Source organism: Eptesicus fuscus, chromosome 5 (genome assembly GCF_027574615.1).
Source record: "Eptesicus fuscus isolate TK198812 chromosome 5, DD_ASM_mEF_20220401, whole genome shotgun sequence".
Classification (NCBI taxonomy): domain Eukaryota; kingdom Metazoa; phylum Chordata; class Mammalia; order Chiroptera; family Vespertilionidae; genus Eptesicus; species Eptesicus fuscus.
Window position 1 is genome coordinate 44,142,079 of NC_072477.1, and position 17,062 is coordinate 44,159,140.

The 17,062-nt window shown below is 41.9% G+C and overlaps 1 protein-coding gene across 3 annotated transcripts in view; it reads right to left on the bottom strand.

Annotated features, from left to right (window-relative positions):
* MAP2K1 (mitogen-activated protein kinase kinase 1) overlaps nucleotides 1–17,062 on the bottom strand; it is a 69,970-nt gene that overhangs the window by 19,335 nt on the left and 33,573 nt on the right. For all 3 annotated transcript variants that reach the window (XM_028141870.2, XM_008139104.3, XM_054716110.1), the window contains exons 2-5: nucleotides 12,870–13,080; nucleotides 11,482–11,628; nucleotides 7,147–7,224; nucleotides 6,324–6,375 (exon numbers count right to left, since the gene is read on the bottom strand). In XM_028141870.2, the coding sequence (XP_027997671.2) occupies nucleotides 6,324–6,375; nucleotides 7,147–7,224; nucleotides 11,482–11,628; nucleotides 12,870–13,080 (488 nt within the window). The remainder of the gene's footprint in view (nucleotides 1–6,323; nucleotides 6,376–7,146; nucleotides 7,225–11,481; nucleotides 11,629–12,869; nucleotides 13,081–17,062) is intronic.

A 17,062-nucleotide genomic window follows, 5' to 3' on the forward strand; every position in this document is an offset into this window, starting at 1 on the left:
GAGTTTCTGCTCAGTTAAGCCTGGCAACATCTCAGAAAAAGCCTGGCAGGCAGGGAAATCACTTGCAAAGGTCAGAGAAACTCATTACATGTGAATCTAATAACCAAACAGCCTGTAAAACAGTAACAAAACAAAGAAAATCTCAGGCCACTACAGATCTTGCCTATCACTGCTAACAGCAAGTCTGACTGAAGTGACAGGAAGATTCAGAAGCTGAAATCCTGGCTGTGGCTGAGGACCCAGTTCCTCTGGAAGCTGCTGCTGGGATACCCATGAGGTGCTTTGGATACCCATCTGTCCCAAAGGAACAGGGTCCAAAAAACTCTTAATAGTCTCCAAAGAAACTTTAAATTTCATTCTGACTCTAGACATTCCTGTTTTTATAAAACTTTACCCTGAGCAATAAGGAACTCTTTTGGAACGGACTCCAAGCAGGATGGCCTCAAAGTAAAAACTACTCTAGTTCTTCCCTGGCTGGTTTGGCTCAGTGGATAGAGCGTCGGCCTGCAGACTCAAGGGTCCCGGGTTCAATTCCAGTCAAGGGCATGTACCTTGGTTGCAGGCACATCTCCGGTGGGGGGTGTGCAGGAGGTAGCTGATCTATGTTTCTCTCTCATCTATGTTTCTAACTCTCTATCCCTCTCCCTTCCTCTCTGTAAAAAATCAATAAAATATATATTTTTTAAAAAATACTCTAGTTCTAAAGAGTCCTCTGGTTTGTTCCAATTACAGTCTGGCTCAAAAATCTAGGCTGGCTTTCCAGTATGTGGCAGGCTTGGGCCACTAATTCAATATTGGGCATAAAGATCAGACAGGTTACACATTGTTTCATCAGATAGAAGGGAAAGAAAAACAAGTTGAGGCATAATTTAACACTGTTCTTGACCATTTATTGATCATCAGCCAGCAACTCCAAGGCAGAAAGAATTTATGAGCTAAGTTGTATGAACTCTGTATTGAACTAAATCATGTAATGCTTCTTTAAGGTCTTGATCAAAATAAAACCTTGGTAATTAGAGTGGGCTAAGAAGAATGGCAGGCTAACAATGCAAATCACTGCTTTAAATGGTAGGAAACCGAGCTGTATCCTAGTCTCCTCTCCCACACACACAGTTTAACCTAACCACCTGGGAGTCAGCTTTGGATGAAGTGGACCCTCGACCTCCTGCCATAGAAAGAGAAAAGACTACACAGAAACCTTTGTAGCTAATTCATTTCAGAGCTCCAGGGTCAGGGGGGAAAAACCCTTTCCTACCTATGTCATCCATCATGTTTTCATTAAGAACTTATTTTTTTGTTTTTTTTTTAATATTTTTATTAATTTCAGAGAGGAAGGAAGAGGGAGAGAGAGATAGAAACATCAATGATGAGAGAGAATCACTGATTGGCTGCCTCGTGCACACACCCTTCTGGGGATCGAGCCCGCAACCCGGGTATGTCCTTTAGTCCGAAAGTTGAAGCTCTCTCTATCCACTGAGCAAACCAGCTAGGCCTCATTAAGAACTTAAAGCTGATAAACTTAAATCTAAGTTTGTGATTCAATTCCAGTTTCCTCAGTCAGGGGATTCTTCTTCCCCTTAACTCAGTGGTCAGGCAGCTTTTTCTGTAAACAATCAGAGAGCAAATATTTTAGGCTTTGAGGGCCACATGGTCTCTTTCACAAACTTTCTCATTACCACCAAAGCAGCCATAGACAACACTTATACAAGTAAACATGCCTGTGTCCCAATAAAACTTAATTTACAAACATCAAAATGTGAATTTCATACAATGATCACATCACAAAATTCTGGAAAACAATTCTTAGCTTGCAACCATATAAAAATAGGCAGCGGGCCGACAGTTTGTCCACTCTTGCCTAAAAGGCTCAATATTGTTTTGATTTATGTTAAGTAGTTTTTTGTCTTTCTGACCCAATGCTTAATAGTATTTATAGTGGAAAACTTTTTTTTCTAATTTGTCTGCTTTCAGCATCCGTTCCTCCTCCCCATCTTCTAGTAGGAGAAGTCCTCTTCTTCATTTGGGATATGCCCCTCCCCAGTAAGTGTTTCAGTTAGGATGTCAACTAGGCCCCATCTATTAGGCCACTGAGGTGGGTTTATAACCTAGGACAGCCAGCCAAACTACTCTAGTCCCCTGACACAATGACTGGTCCATGAGTGGGCAGGCACTCCAATCAGAGCCAATCAGTGGTCAAGCACTGATCTGGATGATGGGGGAGGGGGGGCGGTTACGGGGGGGGGGGGGGCACTCTTTCTCTAAATTCTCATCCAAGCATAAAGACATTTGAAAGTTAGGAAAATTGGCATGTGCACACCCAAGGTGTTAATCCTCATTAGGCCTAAGACACCTAGTTGAAAAAAAATATAAAACACTATATAAATGGTACATGAAACAGTTGGTCTTCCCCCCAAATAACATTATTTACTTCTTCTCACTTAAACAGTAATTTGTAAGTACAGGCATGCCTACTTTTGTATCACTGACACATTCCTAAAAATAAATGTTTTAGTCAAATTGTGATTTGCTTGCCTTTGTGAAGATTCTATGAAAATTTACAGTTGAAAGATCCTGTACTGAATGTTTTTTAAAAAGTAAAGAATTGCCTCTGGAGCAACTTATGCTGTAAGTTATTTTTGTACATTAGTTTTACTTAGAGCAGGGCACACTAAAGAAATCACTTTCAACCTAATAATTTAAAATCTGAGTGTCGTCTCTGCATGCTAGATTAGGTAACACGGTGCCAACTGCCTCCAACACTCAACAACAGGAGGGGTGGTTCCCTTGATACCTGAATGATTGTTGGGAGTGCATGCTTCACAGGCACTGACCCCTGACCCCTCTGGGAGGTGACCACATGGGGGCCGCCATCTTGTGTTGGAGTGATGATCAATTTGCATATTACCTCTTTATTATATAGGATAATCCTCACAATCCTTTAGATAGGCACTACTTTCCCCATTTTTCTGAGGTTTGGAAAAGTTAAATAATTTGCCCAAGGTTACACAGTAAGTAGCACAATGAGGATTCAAACCCTGAGCTTTTATCACTGTGACAGAGTGAAAAAATTGGCCATGATATTTTGTAGCTCCTCCCAACAAGACAGAGGTCTATCCCACTACACTGAATCTTGTCTTGGCCACGTGACTTGCTTTAGCCAACAGGGCAGTAACAAACCTGACATAATCAGAGCCTTCCACGGTGGTTGACTATTGGGGTTACCGACCTCTTGCTACTAAAACCCTAAGGCCATTATGGGAACAAGCAAGGGCTTTAACCTCCCAGAAGATGAGTAAAAACACAGGGAGACAGGCCCTGCCAACTCACAGGATTATAGAAAGTAATAAACTGGGTTTTTTTTTAAACTACTAAATTTTGGGGTTGTTCATTACACAGCAAAAGCTAATTGAAATCATCACTAAGCTATCACCAGCAACTCAATATCAACAAGTAGGAGTTAGTGAAAATTTGAGGCAGAGAAAAAGCTTCTTTATTCTTCCTTATCTTTCTTTACAGACAGAATGTGAAGAACAGAATTTTAAATTTCATCAAGAAAGAATATAGTATTTAGACCAGAGGAAGAACTCACTGGCAGCAAGGAGACCTAAAGACAGAGGCAGGCAGACTCTCTCATTCTCACCCTAACTCAGGTTTTCAGGAATCATCCACTCATTGCACTAAAATATTCTAACATGGAATTCAGATCTTAACCACAGATTAAGGGCCATAAACTGCTGGAAAACTGCTTTCCCCTAAGCCATAACATAACTCCCATCAGTGGAAAGAGGACAAAATGGTAGCCAGTGCAATTAGAAAGCAGAAGGCTTTCTTATATTTCTGCATTTTAAGTGTATAATTTGATGCATTTTGGAAAAAAAAAAGTACATATCTATGAACCCACCACCAAAATCAACATTTAATATTTTGATTACTCCAGAAAGTTCCTTCATGCCCCTTTGAAGTTAATCCCCACGCTACCATCCCTACCCCCACTCCCCCCCCCCCGATCCTCAGGTAATCACTGATTTACTTTGTTACTGTGGATTAATTCTCTCTGTTCTAGAATCCTATCTAATAAAGATGGAATATGCAAACTGGCCGTCACTCCGCAACAAAGATGGCAGCACCCACAGCCAATAAGAAGGGAATATGCAAATTGACGCAACAAAGATGCTGGGGCCGGGCCGGGATGCTTGCATCATCACATGGCGACGACACAGGCATTCCGCCCCCCCCCCCCCCCCCCCAGCAGCTCCGGACCTCTGGGCAGCGCGTGAAGGTGGCTCCGGGCCAGAGCGAAGGCAGAAGGAGGCGGCCAGAGTGAAGGCCTGGGTCCCGGGTGCCAGCAGCCAGGGAAAGGAAGGCCTATTCTTGCATGAATCTTCGTGCATCAGGCCTCTAGTTTCATATAAATGGATTCATACAATATGTACTCTTTTGTGTGAGGCCTCTTTCACATAGAATGTTTTTGAGATTCTCCAAGTTGTGTTTATCAAAAGTGTTCATTTTTATTGTTGAGTTGTTTTCTGTTGTTTGAATATATCAAAATTTGTTTGTTTACCCACGAGGTGATAAACATTGATTGTTTCTAGTTTGGGTCTATTAGGAATAAAGATGCTATGAACATTTGTATACAAGCCTTTGTGTGAACATTTGTATACAGGCCTTTATTTTCATTGCTCTTAGGTCAATATTGAAAAGTGAAGCTTAATTTTTAAAGAAACTACCAAGCTATTTTCTAAAGTGGTTGTCCTTTTCCCTGGATGTTTTATTTTTTATGTATTTTATTGATTTTTTAATAAAAAAATTAGGAAGGGAGAGGGATAGAGAGTTAGAAACATCTATGAGAGAGAAACATCGATCAGCTGCCTCCTGAACACCCTCTACTGGGGATGTGCCCGCAACCAAGGTACATGCCCTTGACCGGAATTGAACCTGGGACCCTTCAGTCCACAGGCCGATGTTCTATCCACTGAGCCAAACTGGTCAGGGCTCCCTGGATGTTTTTAAGACTCTCTCTTTATCACTGGTTTTTAGCAACTTGACTTACTTTTTTGCTTTTTGTTTTCTTATAGCTTTACTGCTATATAATTTTAATATAATAAATCCATATACTTAAAGTATATCATTTGATGAATAAATGTGACCATCACCACAATCTAGATTATAAACATATCTATCACCCCAAGAAGTTTCTTTATGTTCCTTTGTAATTCTTCCTGTCCTTCCCTTCCCCTCATTCACTATGCACAATTGATTTGCATTTTGTCACTACAGATTTGCAACTTCTGGAATTATATAAATGGAATCACATAGTATATGTTTTTTGTCTCTTTCACTAGGCATCTTTTAAGATTCATCCATATTGTTCCATGTATCAATGGTTTATTCTTTTTATTGCAAAGTAGTATCCTCTTTATGGATAAACACAATTCGTTTATCCATTCAACCACTGATGGACATTCGGGTTGTTTCTAGTTTTTGTCTATTACAAATAAAACTAATATGAATATTCATGAACAAGTCCCTGACTGGACATACGCTTTTGTTTGTTTGTTTTAAAATATATTTTTATTGATTTCAGAGAGAGGAAGAGATAGAAATAATGAGAGAGAATCATCGATCAGCTGCCTCCTGCACACCTCTCAGGGCACAAGCCTGAAACCGAGGCATGTGCCCTGACTGGGAATCAAACCGTGACCGCTTGGATCATAGGTCAATGCTCAACCATTGAGCCACACCAGCTGGGCTACTTTTACTTCTTTAGGGTAAATCCTGGGAATGAGACAGCTGAATGTATAGTAGGTACATGCTGAACATTTATGAAACTGATAAGCTGTTTTCCAACATAACTGTACCATTTTACATTCCTACCCAGAAGTATCTGAGAGTTCCAACTGCTCCACATCCTCAATAACATATAGTCATCAGTGTCTTTAGAACCTAGGTGTTTTGTAATGTAATTAAAACCACAATCTCATTGCAGTCAAACTCAGATCTAGTCATGGCTTTGGGCCTATACACAATCTAGTCCAGCAAGCAGTCAATGACACTGGGGGCTGGTAACTAAATTCTAGCAGAATCTCTATGATGAGCTTGCTGCCCTTTATGCCCGTTACAGCTTCAGGTAACAGGTGTACAATAGACCAAGAAGAGGGTGGAACTTGCTGTTCCAGCCATCAAGCTACATAGCCAAAGACTTGTAATAAAAATTTAAAATATTATTAAATGGCCTTTATTACACCAAAACACAAAAGAGGATGCAACAACTTTTAGATTTCAGATAAAATTTTAAAAATAACAACTAGCAAGTAAGTTCTTACCTCTATGCATAATCTTGTGTTTCTCCCTCAGATATGTCAGGCCTTTTATTACCTACAGGAAAGAGAATGTGAAAAGATAGGAAATGGTGGTGTTTAGAAAATATTCAATAGCTCTATTTTAAAATGACCTAGAAAATATTTTATCTAACATCACAAATTTGCCTCCTCTTATTTTTTATTCTTTCGTTTTTTTTCAACCTGCCTTATCAAGAAACCATCTTTTTACATGGCATATAGAGTATTATTTTTAAGTAAAATTTATTATTGCAAGTTTAAACATTAAAAATCACTTTACTTGGCCCAGCCAGTGTTGCTCAGTGGTTAAGCATCCACCTATGAAACAGAAGGTCACAGTTCGATTCTGGTCAGGGAACACACCCAGGTTGTGGGCTCAATCCCCAGTGGGGGACACGCAGGAGGCAGTCAATCAATGTTTCTCTCTCATCATTGATGTTTCTGTCTCTCTCTCCCTCTACCTTCCTCTTTAAAATCAATAAAAAATATATTTATTTTTTAAAATCACTTTATTTAAATTCATTTCTTTCTAAATCGGCAATGAAAAAGAGGCTTTCTGATGCCACAAATGATAATTCTTTTGGATACCTTATCGTATTTTTCAAGATATAGATTTTATCATAGAGAGAGTCACTTTTCTAATTTTAATTTGAGAGAGAATTGCATAGGGAATATTCTAATGAGTAAACCCCATTTTCTTACAAACTTTTCCTTGTTGACTTCCTAGCTTCCTCCCTTGTTTATTTCCTACCAAGTCATTAACTTATCAATGAGGGGACTTGGAAGAAAAAGTTCACAATATACTCACAGCAATGCTAACTTTTCCTAAAATTTGTTCAGGAATTCTTCCAGCTTTCTTCAGGACTTGATCCAAGGAACCCCCATCCTAAGAAAAAGAGTACCAAACCAATTAGTGATAATGTTTCTAACTATTCATTCAAGTGTTAAACTTCATGAGGAAAGTGAATCACATACATGGCAAATCCTCCTAGAAGGATACCCTTTGGTTTGTTCCAGATATCAAATATTATATAAATGCAAAACATTGGGAGGGTTATCAAATAAATAGTTACTCAAATCCTGTGAATAATCATTAAATTACTAATTCAGTTGTCAAAAAAAACAACCTGATTTGCATTGTACTGACACTATAGTGTAATGATTAGTAGTGCAGCCTCTAAAGGCAAATTGTCTAAATCTGAATCCCAACTCTGCTGCTTACTATCTAGGGGACTTTGACCACCAAGTTAAACAACTTATTAATTGGGGGTGATCATAATTATAAGGCTATTATAATAATCATAGGGCTATTATAAGTATTAAAGAAGCTAATCATAGAAAGCATGAAGAAAAATGTCTAGCACACAGTAAGTGCTCAATCAATGTTAGCCATTTTATCACTATCATATAAGTCACAACTTGCATTTGGTATTATCCTAACAAATCATAATTAATAAAAATGTTTAAAATGTCAGAAATCAATACATTCATTCCACAATCCTACCAAGTGTTATGGGCTATGTCAGGTTCTATGGCAGACAGAGATATGAAAAGGACCTAGTTTCTACTCTCAATAACTTTACAAACTAACATGGAAAATATACATCTCTTAATAAAATATAAAAAAAAAATGTATAGAAAAGTGTTGTAGATGTGCAGAAGAAGGGAAAAGTAATTCTGACTTAAAAATGGCATTTGAGCCGAAACCGGTTTGGCTCAGTGGATAGAGTGTCGGCCTGCGGACTCAAGGGTCCCAGGTTCGATTCCGGTCAAGGGCATGTACCTTGGTTGCAGGTACATCCCCAGTGGGGGGTGTGCAGGAGGCAAGCTGATCGATGTTTCTCTCTCATCGATGTTTCTAGCTCTCTATCCCTCTCTCTTCCTCTCTGTGAAAAATCAATAAAATATATATTTTTTAAAAAATGGCATTTGAGCTGAAATATTACTCAAAAAATGAATATGATTTTCACACCTGGAACAGGAGAGGAGCAAGGGGAGAAAAGAACAGTGTATTTCACTAAGATCAAAAGCACAGAAGCATTAAATTGCATGGAATGACAAGTGGTTCATTTCACTGTGGATACATGAAGAAATACAGTGATGGATCAGGCTGGAAATGGCCGGCTGTGGCCAGATCACAGAGCCCCACCAAGGAACCAAGAGTTGATTTTATGGAAGCAAAAGGATGGGAATCCCACCAGGGTATTTTAAGATGGAAACAACTGCATCCCTTTCCCCCACTCCTTTCCACTCTCTCTAAAAATCAATGGAAAAAATATCCTCACTCCTTGGGTGAGGATAAAAAAGAAAGAAAATAGTACAGGTGTGGATTCTCAAAAGCACACTAACCACCCTGAATATATTTCACTTCTAGTCATAATAAACTTCCTAGCACAACTACCTAATGGTGGATCAGGTCAGTCCACCAAAGAGCATGGTAGAAGATTGTGAAATTCAACCTAAAACATCAAACATGCCATAATCTCCACACAGATACAAGAATGGAATTATGAATCTAGGACCAAACAGAACTCCCCTGTAAACACACTTATTTTCCAAGAGCCCTTGGAAGAGTCCTCCTCAGGGCAAGGTGGGAATCATCCTGTGAGCCTGGCTGCCTTCATAATGCCACAGGCTCCTGGTGTCCAAATCAAGACAACACAAATAGCCCAAGTAACCACTCCCAAGTCAGCTGGCACCTCTCGATTTCCTTTACTGATGGGAAGAGGAATTCCAGTGCAGAAAGTTTCCCAGACATTTCTATTTTGCTTCCAACTGAATGTGGTTTCAGATCCTCTGTTTGAATTCTCAGGGAAGACTTAAAACAAAGTCACAAGACAACTCTGTCAAAATCTGATTTGAATAAAGTAGAAAAGCTAGCCCTGGCCATTTTGGCTCAGTGGATAGAGCGTCGGCTTGTGGACTGAAAGGTCCCAGGTTCAATTCCGGTCAAGGGTACATGCCTGGGTTGCGGATTCAATCCCAGTAGGGGACCTGCAGGAGGCAGCCAATCAATGATTCTCTCTCATCATTGATGTTTCTATCTCTCTCTTCCTCTCCCTTCCTTTCTGAAATCAATAAAAATATTTTAAAAAAAAAAAGTAGAAAAGCTAACCCTGTGGTGCTCAGGTTCTACAACCTAGCATAGAGGGTAGCTAACTGTCTTGGTTTACACTTTCCCTGGGAGTTGTGGTAAATATTTCTAATAAAAAGGAAATATTTCCTTTCACCTCCGTCTGAGCTATAAGCAGAGTTATAGTGTGAACAATGGAATTAGCAAGATTTAAGAAGCATGAACCACAGTCAGGATTACCCAGAATTGCCTGCAACTCACCTCACAACCTTTTAATTCTGCTTCACTGTTGCCAAGGACTTGCCTTCACTGACTAAAGCCGCTGAAACTGTGCTTATTTTTAGAAGCTGATTAACCAAGTCAATGGTGTTTTTGTGAAGCTTTTCTATAGAAGAGATAAATGATTTATCGGGGTGGGGGGGAGCTCAAAAGCTTTGCTATTGCATGAGAACCATCAACCCTGAGTCGCCAGTCCTCTGGTTGCCCAGCTACCAGCAGAGCAGAAATCTACGTCCCCAAAGACAAGAGCATTCCTGTTTTGATCAGGGAGCACTCATTTACCCCTGGGGTATCAGAATTCAGATGGGGCAGTGCACACACAGCTTATCTCTAGGAAAGGCAGACCCTGGCCAAGGGCTTTAGAAATGAAGGATTCCAGAATAAGAAAGCCTAAAAGCAGGTCAATTTAAGGTAAATTGAACAGACTGTCCTCTACATGGCGAGAGACCATGTAAAGCTATTACAAGAAGTTCCAGCAAGGTCTGAATAAATGAATAGGCCACTGCCTATAAATATCTGAACCTAATCCTAACCTGTAAAGCAAGCACCATGAAGTTCAACCATGCTCACTCCACAAATAGCCTCCTGTTTTCCCTAATAAAGGGAGAATTCTGGGTGAAAGATTTGGAGGAAAGAATTTCTAATGGATCAGAAGACAGCAGGCATGAAATGACACATACCTGGTGCTCAAAAGCCCTCATGTCCACAATGATACTCCTCACATGAGCATCAGTGAGGAGTATCAGTGTGGGGCAGCTCTAGGGGCAGAGATGCTACTCTCAATGTCTCTACCTCTCAGCTCATGTGGCACCTTGCTCAAAACTGGCACTATAAATAATGGTTTGTGAGGCTGAACCCATGTAAATTAACTAATGTAAATCCTTGACAGGCTGTAAGAGCCAAAAACCATAGAAACACAGAATGTTAGTATAGGGTAATAGTGGCCATTTTACAGATGAAAAAACTGAGAATCAAAAAGATAAAGAAATTTGCCCAAGGTCATGATGAGGCAGTGACAACCAGGAAACAAATAATTACTGAGCACCTGCTGTGTGCCAGGACTACTCTGGGCTTTAGGGACACAGTGGCAAACAACACAAACTGTCTATTTGGATTTTGTGTTGAAGTCTCCTGTGCCGTGCTGCCTGATGGGGACAGAAGAAAATAGCAACCATGAAGCCAGCCTCTCTCTCTTTGAAGTTCTAGGCAGCAAGAAGGAAACAGAGCTCCAATCACTATCCAGTAGATTCCTCAAGCACAAGCACTGAGGTCAGACTGCATCAGTTTAAATTCTACCAGTAACACTGACTAGCTGCATGACCTTGGGCAAATTATTCCATTTCTCTGAGCTTGTTTCCTCATTTGTAACACGCACACAATAAGATTGTTGTGAAAATGTAATAAAATATTAATTTGCTTAAGGTAGTGCTTGATAAAGCATACCCAATAAAAATTAGTTTATCATTATTAGTGTTGCTAACACTATTATTGTTTTTGTTAGTCAGTGGGAAGAGAAAAAAGGTCCAGGCTGCTAGTGGTAAGAAAAACTGGCAGTTCACAAACATATGATTAGCCCATAAACGAGAGGTCACATGCTCTGTTGTGTATCCAGGTGGGATAACCTCTCTACATGTCCAAATACCCCTTCAGGCTGCCCTTAAAGCAGATTATAATCTCTCTGAGAGCAGGGACTGTTTCACTCATCTTCATAACCCCAGAACCTCTCGGACTAAATATTAGACCAAAGCTACCCAACTCCCAGGCTTCAGAGGCCAACGGGTGGTCACATACCATATGTTCCATGCAGATGCTGATCTCTCCATCGCTGTAGAATGCACCATAGAAGCCCACAATGTATGGGGAGTTACACTCATGTAGAACCTGCAGCTCCCTTATTATCTGGTTCCGGATCGCAGGTTTGATCTCCAGGTGAATTAGCTAGGGAAAGAAAGGTGGGAGGAAGAGAGGGTTTAAAAATATACAAATGGATAGATGGATGGATGCAACTTTCTTAAATGCTTAAGCTCTTGAAGGTAGGATAAGAGGAAACAGGCAAGTTTTAACAAACAAGTTTCCTCCCAACCAAAGCACTGAGTGCCAACATATCAAGGCAGATGTTAGCACTTGAGGACCTGTAACCAGGGGAGGGCCAGCTGTGCCTCTGCTCCTAGGAGCCAAAACTGAGAAAGAAGGACTCACCGTCCCAAGAACAAAGTTGAAGGGCAGGTTTCCCCAAAAACGACCTGTGAAGCTGAGAGATGAAATGAAAGTGGCCTTGAGAACTTGGTTGATTCTCAAGGGTTATAGAAGTAGAAAGAAATGAGGAACTGGGTATGCTGACCTGAGCTGCCCAAGAGATTTCTCTTTGACCCCAGGAGCCTAATGTGGTTGAGATTTAGTCAAGTCCTCAGGTGCCACCTTATATAAATATCCCCCTAATTTGTCCCGTTTCAGCCAGGGAGGCAGAAACATGAAATGGTTTCCGAATAAGGCTGAACTTCTAAAAAGAGCCACAGACAAGGAGTGCCAGAGGACACGGAAGCGGTGGTTATCTGTGAGCTGCAGCAGCTAGTGCAAGCTGGACAAGAGGTGGACCTTGAAGATGCAGACTCTTTGAAGTGATGAACAGCACAAGCAAACATATATGGACAGGAAGGACCACGTGTTAAGAACATGAAGGGGCCAACTGCACTGGGGCAAGGGGCTGTGTTCAGAAAGAGAAGGACCCAGGGTAGACAGGAAGGGAAGACCGCATGCCATGTGGTGGGGAGCAGAGATGTTACACTGGAGGGAAATGAGGGGGACCACTGGCAGAGCTGAAGAAAGGGGAAACAACTGAAAGTGGGTGCTTTGTCTATCACTGGGGCTGGGTAAATGAAAGCAGCTTATCCTGCACTTGATCAATAGCAAACACAAAGGATCCCTTGCTATTATTTTCCAGTCTGGGGATGGGATACACTAACACATCATTAATGTGTTTACCTATAATCTGATAGATAACATGAGTTTGAAATTCAAATAGCACAAAAGGTACTGAGTGAAAAGCCAGTCTTCCTTCTACCCTTGCCTCAGGCCCCCAGGTCCCAGGTCCTCAGGTCTTCTAAGAGATAAATCAATTACATGTTTACCTAGCAAACTTGATTCAGTCATTTTTTTTTTTTTTTTAAAGGCAGCCTCACCTTTCTGGCCATAACCAGGCCGGACGGCTGGTGGGAGACCTTGAACACCACACCACCATTGCCAGCACCCAGCTCACTGATCTTCTCAAAGTCATCGTCCTTCAGTTCCCCCACCTTCTGCTTCTGGGTAAGAAAGGCCTCAAGGCGCTTCCGCTGCTGCTCATCGAGCTCCAGCTCCTCCAGCTTCTTCTGCAAAGCCTCCAGGTTGGTCCTGTCACAAAGGGAAGCGCACCGGTCAATACTGTCACCAGAGAAGTCCACCCAATGGAAGAGGCTGGGGGGAAGGTTCCATCACTGTGCCTCTGCCCTCTTCACTCTGCCACCCTACACAATTTACCACTGACAAGGCCTCGGTTTCCTCATTTGTAAAACAAGGGAATTAGGTCTCTCTCAATATGCTGGGAGTCTGCAAGAGGAACCAAGGAAACTACTAAACTGAAGGTGACTCCAGAATGAGCCATCTTAATTTGCTTCATAAGCCCAATTTCAAAAGCCCTACTAGTGTTGGTTGTATTAAATTGACACCATGTACAAAGTAAAATCTATTTCCTAAAACCACTAAACTGAAATCAAACCAAATCATCAAAAGAGGCTCTAAACTTAACCAGAACAGTAGACATTCTCTTTTCCAATGGGATCAAGTCAGAAACCAGGTTAATCAAAATAAAGCAAGAAATCATAAAAAGATATACCTAAAATTTGTTATTTTTGCGTAACATATATAAATATACATTCATTCACACATCTTTTAACATAGGGCAAGGCCCTCTCTTTGAGTAAGAGTCTGACATCATCTTTCTCACATGAAGCAGAACAATGTCTATCATTTCCAATTCCTGGTTCTTTAAAATGAAATAAAAAGGCAGACACAGAGTAATATCAGAATAAAATTCTAACAGTTTTATGATTTCCCCAATCTTAATGCTCATCTAATTGGAAAGTAGTAATGTTTTTTAGTGACTTGAACTTGAGTCTTTCCATAGCTTTTAACTAGTGTTCACAGGAGGGGGGAAAAGAAAGAAAACCATCTCCTTTGCAGCCACATTTCATCAGTTTTTCCAATATTTAAATATATTACTTAATTATAAATACCAGCTAAAACTGTACAAATGGCTTTGGGAACAAACTGGCTCTTGGTAAGCACATAATTCAACCAGTGGGTGCTGAAGTGAGTGGGCAAGGCAGAGAGCAGCCTGCTAGCTGTGCAATCAGCATGCTGTGGGCATCAGTGTTTTACAGAGAGAACTGAAAAATGTTCATTACTCCTGGGAGTTCAATAAGAGGGTAGTGAGGAGGGTGGTAAAGAGAGTTTCCACTGTTTCATTTTATTTCAGTCCTAGGCTAAACAAACATCACAGGTGACAAGACAGGCCATCATCACACACCAGAATGTTTGTGTGCCCGCCCCCCCCACATACCCACCCACACACACACACACACACACACACACACACACACACACACACTCAGAGACACACCATTTCTGAGCTTGGAGGATAGAAGCAAGCATTTCCTTTCTTTATTCACACTCTATTCTAATCCTCAAGAAGGCAGGAAGATGGAGACCTGATGCCTCCCCAGTGTATGGGAAGATCCAACACTGCCTTACAAATAACACAGCACATGGAGCCAAAGAGGACACAATTGACCAATTTTCCTCACTGGGAAACTCTGGGGAGAAGAAAGCTGATGACTGAATTGTGCCCCTCCCCCAATTCATATGTTGAAACCCTAACCCCTGAATATAACTATGTTTAGAGATGGGACTTTAGGAGGTAATTAAGATTAAATAAGTTATATACTAGTAAGTGGAGTCATAATCAGACAGAATTGGTGGCCTTACACTCTTGCACACATTGGCACTCTTATCTCAGAATTCAGGTCACCAGAACTGTAAGGAAACAAATTTGTTGTTTAAGCCACCCGGTCTGTAGTCTTTTATTATGAAGCTCAAGCAGGCAAGGACAGCTGGTCAATATTCTCATCCTACTAAAAGGCTCAACCAAGTCTCAGCTGCCCCCAGACCCTCAGGTAGGATTTGGGACAGTGTGACTGGACTGCACTGTGCACACCCTCTGGTTTCCTTTCTTTCAGGTCTCTCCACAAAGGAGCCCATTGATGACAACATTTAGAAACACGTGTCAAATGCTGACCCCATAGCTAAAACTTAGTTGCTGTTACAGTTGCCGGGAGGGCTCATCCAAAAGAAATGCAACTCCAAAAGGTATCATCAAATACACATCCACTGAATGGATATGGGGGGGGGGGAGAGAGAGAAGGAGGACTGTGTATTCTTCTGTTTTATATGTATTCATGCATTTAATCCACAACCCTAAAATTACAACAGATAGCACACTCAAGCACAGGCAGGTGAAGTAACTTGTCCAAAGTCACAAAGAGAGTATGGGGCAGAGCCAGGATTCAAACCTGGGCAGAAAGAATCTCTAACCTTAACCATGATGCTGTATAACCTCTTCAAAATATTCAATATACTTTTTCAAGGGAGGCAACTTGCAAACATAGGTAAGTTCCTAGTGTAGGCATTTCACACCAGGCTCAATTAGACATGAAGATGGTTTCCCTACATGAAGAACCCACTGCCCCAAATGCAATCCTGTTTCCCCTGCACATCAATCTGAACATTGCCTTGTAAGTAACACTGGCCACAAGAATTTCCACCTGTATAGACGTAGTTGTGAACAAAACTAATTCCATCTCTGTGTCCTGGATTCAATTTCATTTTTTTGTTTCATGTGACCTTTGACCAACCTCACTGTCCTTAGTAAAGCAAATCAAAGATTGATGATTATCTGTATTCCTTAAGATGTAGCCATAAATATTTTCGTTAGAGCCAGAGTGGCATTGAAATGGGACAGAAATAGAATGTTGGGGAACCAGCTAGTATTGTAAGAAATATTAATCATGCTGTTAACCATGACTGTTTTATTCTGATTAAAGAAGGCACATTCCACCCTGGCTGGGCCTGATCTTTCCTTCCTCCCCATTTGGAGCTGCCTATTATCAAAAAAAGATTAGCAAAGATTTATTACAGAAACCAGAATTGCCAGCCCCTTGAAGATCCCCAGCCCTTTTGCACACCTGCAGGCCTTTGCAGACCTCCAGCCTGCTTACCTGTTAACTGCCCATCTGGCACTCCCTTTGGCTATTTCCCCTGGTAACCCCAGCCCTTGCACATCACTAAGCCCTTTGAAGACCTCTAGCCTTTTGCATATCTGTAAACTGCCCTTTTGCCTACTTTCCTTTGTACTTAAGCCTATATAACTTATGGTGGGCTGCAGAGCAGATTTTTGTGGATAACCTGCTGCTCTCCCATGCTGCTGGCAATATTGGAATAAATGCTCAGATATGATTCAACCCTCTCTCTGCTTAATTGGCTCGAGTAGTGACAGGCAGCACAGACTCACTGTTTGTCCAGTTACAGCATGACACCTGGGATAAATAACAAAACTGATGATAGTATCCTATCTAATAAAAGGGTAGTATGCAAATTGACTGTCACTCAAACACACAGATGGCTGCCCCCATGTGGTCAAAGATGGCCACCTCCATGTGGACACAAGATGGCTGCCACAAGATGGCCAGCAGGGGAGGGCAGTTGGGAGGGACCAGGCCTGCAGGGGAAGGCAGTTGGGAGGGACTCAGGCCTATAGGGGAGGGCAGTTAGGGGTGACCAGGCCAGCAGGGGAGGGCAGTTGGGGGCGATCAGGCCAGAAGGGGAGGGCAGCTGGGAGGGACCCAGGCCTGCAGGGGAGGCAGTTGGGGGGCACCAGAACAGCAGGGGATGGCAGTTAGGGGTGACAAGGCCTGCAGGGGAGGGCAGTTAGGGGTGACCAGGCTGGCTGGGGGAGGGCAGTTAGGGGTGACCAGGTCGGCAGGGGAGGGCAATTTGGGGCAATCGGGCCAGCAGGGGAGCAGTTAGGCGTCGATCAGGCTGGGAGGGGAGTGGTTAGGGGGTGATCAGGCTGGCAGGCAGAAGTAGTTAGGGGCTGATCAGGCAGGCAGGCAGGTGAGCGGTAGGGGGCCAACAGTCCTGGATTGTGAGATCCAGTGGGATCAGGCCTAAACGGGCAGTCAGACATCCCTCGAGGGGTCCCAGATTGGAGAGGGTGCAGGCTGGACTGAGGGACACATACACCCCCCCTCCCCCATGCATGAATTTCATGCACCGGGCC